Source organism: Belonocnema kinseyi, chromosome 9, assembly GCF_010883055.1.
Source record: "Belonocnema kinseyi isolate 2016_QV_RU_SX_M_011 chromosome 9, B_treatae_v1, whole genome shotgun sequence".
NCBI lineage: Eukaryota > Metazoa > Arthropoda > Insecta > Hymenoptera > Cynipidae > Belonocnema > Belonocnema kinseyi.
Window position 1 is genome coordinate 83,165,443 of NC_046665.1, and position 2,855 is coordinate 83,168,297.

The 2,855-nt window shown below is 29.3% G+C and overlaps 1 protein-coding gene across 2 annotated transcripts in view; it reads right to left on the reverse strand.

Moving 5' to 3' along the window:
* The window catches only part of LOC117179376 (carbonic anhydrase 2), an 86,661-nt gene extending 85,114 nt beyond the window's left edge, over window positions 1-1,547 (reverse strand). The window contains exon 1 of one of the 2 annotated variants that reach the window (XM_033371096.1): window positions 1,031-1,547. In XM_033371096.1, coding sequence (XP_033226987.1) covers window positions 1,031-1,073 — 43 coding nt within the window. In that variant the 5' untranslated portion in view covers window positions 1,074-1,547. The remainder of the gene's footprint in view (window positions 1-1,030) is intronic. The other variant, XM_033371097.1, reaches the window with a different exon arrangement.
* Between the last annotated feature and the right edge of the window lie 1,308 nt (window positions 1,548-2,855).

Consider the following 2,855-nt stretch of genomic DNA (forward strand, 5'->3'; position numbering starts at 1 on the left):
AATATAATAATTAAACTTTTAACCAGAAAAATTTATTTAAAAAAAAGTTAAATTTTTTATAAAATCAATAACGAATTTTTAACGAAAATAAAAGATTTCAACCAAGATTAATTTTTTTACCAAAACGGCGATTTTTTAACAAAATACACGAATTTTCTACTAAAAGGAGATAGATTTTTAACCGAAAAAGGAAAGTTATATTTACAAATTAAAAAATTATTTTTTAACCACAAAAACGAATGTTCAACAACACAGTTAAGATTTCAAACAAATAAATTTTCAACCAAAAAGTTTAATTTTTTACCTGGAACATTATTATTCTACAAAGAAGAATTTTTTATTAGAATGCATTCAAGCGAAAAAAAAAGAATTTTCAACAAAATAGTCACATTTTATCCACAGAATTTAATTTGAAACTATAATGATGAGATTTCAATTTAAAAAAATTAATTTTGAACCAAATAGTTGAATTTTCGACCAGCAAATAAATTTTCAATCAAATAGTCAAATTTTCAATCAAAGAAGACGAATTTTAAACAAAACAGTTAATATTTTTTAACTATTTATTACATTTTTTATTTAACAAAATAATAAAATTTTATGTTCATTATAAGTTTACAAATTCTACAAACATTTCCGAACGACCATTCTTTTTTTGGCAATCGATCGATGCCTTTCTTTCTTTTTAAATATTAATAAAATTCTACAAAAGTCAAATTTTTTAAAACTAATTTACGTCCGCGCAATCAAAATTGCGAATTTTCGTTTTCGGGCATAAAAAATCAAGACATAACACACAAAATCAGAACGATAAAAAAATCAGGGCGCGTTATGATAAATTACGTGTTATTTAAAAAACGCTCTAATTTTTGGAGTTTTTGTTTGCAGAAAATTCTGCAATACTATAATCGCAATGCCATTAAATTATTTTGGGACCCTGAAACATTTTTTATAGGGTTCCAAAATTACATAAAAAATATACAATCGAAATCTAAAGTAAAATTGAGAAAAATGAAATTTTCATAAATACCATTGCGGCTGGAGTAGTCCCATTCTTCCCATATACCGGCCATTGCGGGGGGGTTTTATCGGAAATTGAGATCCGAAAAGTTGAGATCCGAGTACAGCTTGCTCCCGCTCGTTTTGCCCACTTACTAGGTCTTTCTAGTAAAAAAAAGCCACACGGCAGATATGGTTTTTCTACGCTTTGTAGCTTCGAACTTGGTACGGTATATGGATTTCAAAAAAATTATAAGGGACCAGATCGAATTCAATTAGTTTCAACTCTTTGCCGGCTTATACGTTACTTTCAGATCGTGACAACTGAGGAAGAAAATAGAAAATGTCGCGCGGCGTTCGAGGACAGTGGAATTTTCGAAATGCCTTCAAATTGTATAGAATAGAAATGTGAAAATCAGAAGTTATTTTTGCCTGTGACAAGATGCAAGGTAGCTGTTGTATATGGTGTGCTGGTACCAGGAATACAATGAACCTCGCCCGATCGAACGAACCGAACCGCTTCAACTGCCTGAGTGCTAGCTTTCAAGTTACGATATGGATACGTCTGTAACCGGCAAAAATCGCGTTGTCATGTGACTGTCTGGAAACGACTATGCGCATGCGCGAGTAAATATTTACACGTGCAATCAGCGACGATCTAAGTGAATGCACGTGGCTCAAAAACGATAAGCGGGTTGCAACTCTCTAGGCGCTTCCAGGTATATGTATATATTGTAAAGCGAATTGCAATCTCTTATCTTTACCATGATTTCGACTTTTTGTTGAAAATTCATATTCTTGGGTTGGAAATTCAGCTTTTTCATACAAAGTTATTTTTTAATTGAAAATTAATTCTGATGCTTAATAAATATTTAATTACTACTTTTTTTATGATAATTTGTTATGCACGAAAAAAAATAACCAAAAAATTAATCAAATAAAATTTGAAGTAACATCACATCTATTGCTTAAACTATTTAGAAGAAGATTTATATAATTTGTCGAAAATTCTGCTAAAATTACATACAAATACATCTATTTGATTAAAAATTATCTGCTTTTGTTGAGGATTTGACTATTTTATTTGAAAATCATCCTTTTCAGTTCAGTCCAACTGTTTTTTATTTAAAAATATAATCTTTTCTTGGTTATACTATGAAATATTATATACTTAATCAAAAGTTGAACTACTTTGTTAATTTATAAAAAATAGTGAGATTACCCCCTCCCTCCCATAAACTGACCTCAAAACAACCATTGAGACCATTTTAACCAATATTTTTTGAAATGGTAACAAAATAGTGTCATATTGTTCATGGTTATTGCTAGCAAAACTAAAATTTGTTGAAAAAATAAATAGTGCTCATCTTCCATATAATTCTTATCAACAGTTATTTTATTTGTCTGAAAATTTGTGACAGTATTTTATTGTATATTTTATATACATCTGAAAAAGGCCAATGTTTTCGATCGTGGTTTAGGAATTCTTTCTGAGTAAAGGTCGCAGAAGTTAAACATTGGGTTTACAGTGTGTGTGTGTTTTTTTTTTACTCGAAAATCGATTTTTCCTGGTTTGAACTGGAAAATCAGGAATTTCATGAACCCTTTTCAGATGGTCGTACACGTATATCTATATTCAGTTTTTCACATTCATTTTTATAATTATTTGTATAATATTGTATATAGTAATTGCATATTGGAAAGCAACATGCGCATAATCCGCAAAACGCATAGTTCAAAAACACATAATTATAATATGGTACTTAATCACATTTTTTCTGACAGAATTAAAAAATACTTTTTACCTGCATTCTTCATGAAAGAACAGCACTAACCATCTGCAATTTAAACTATTT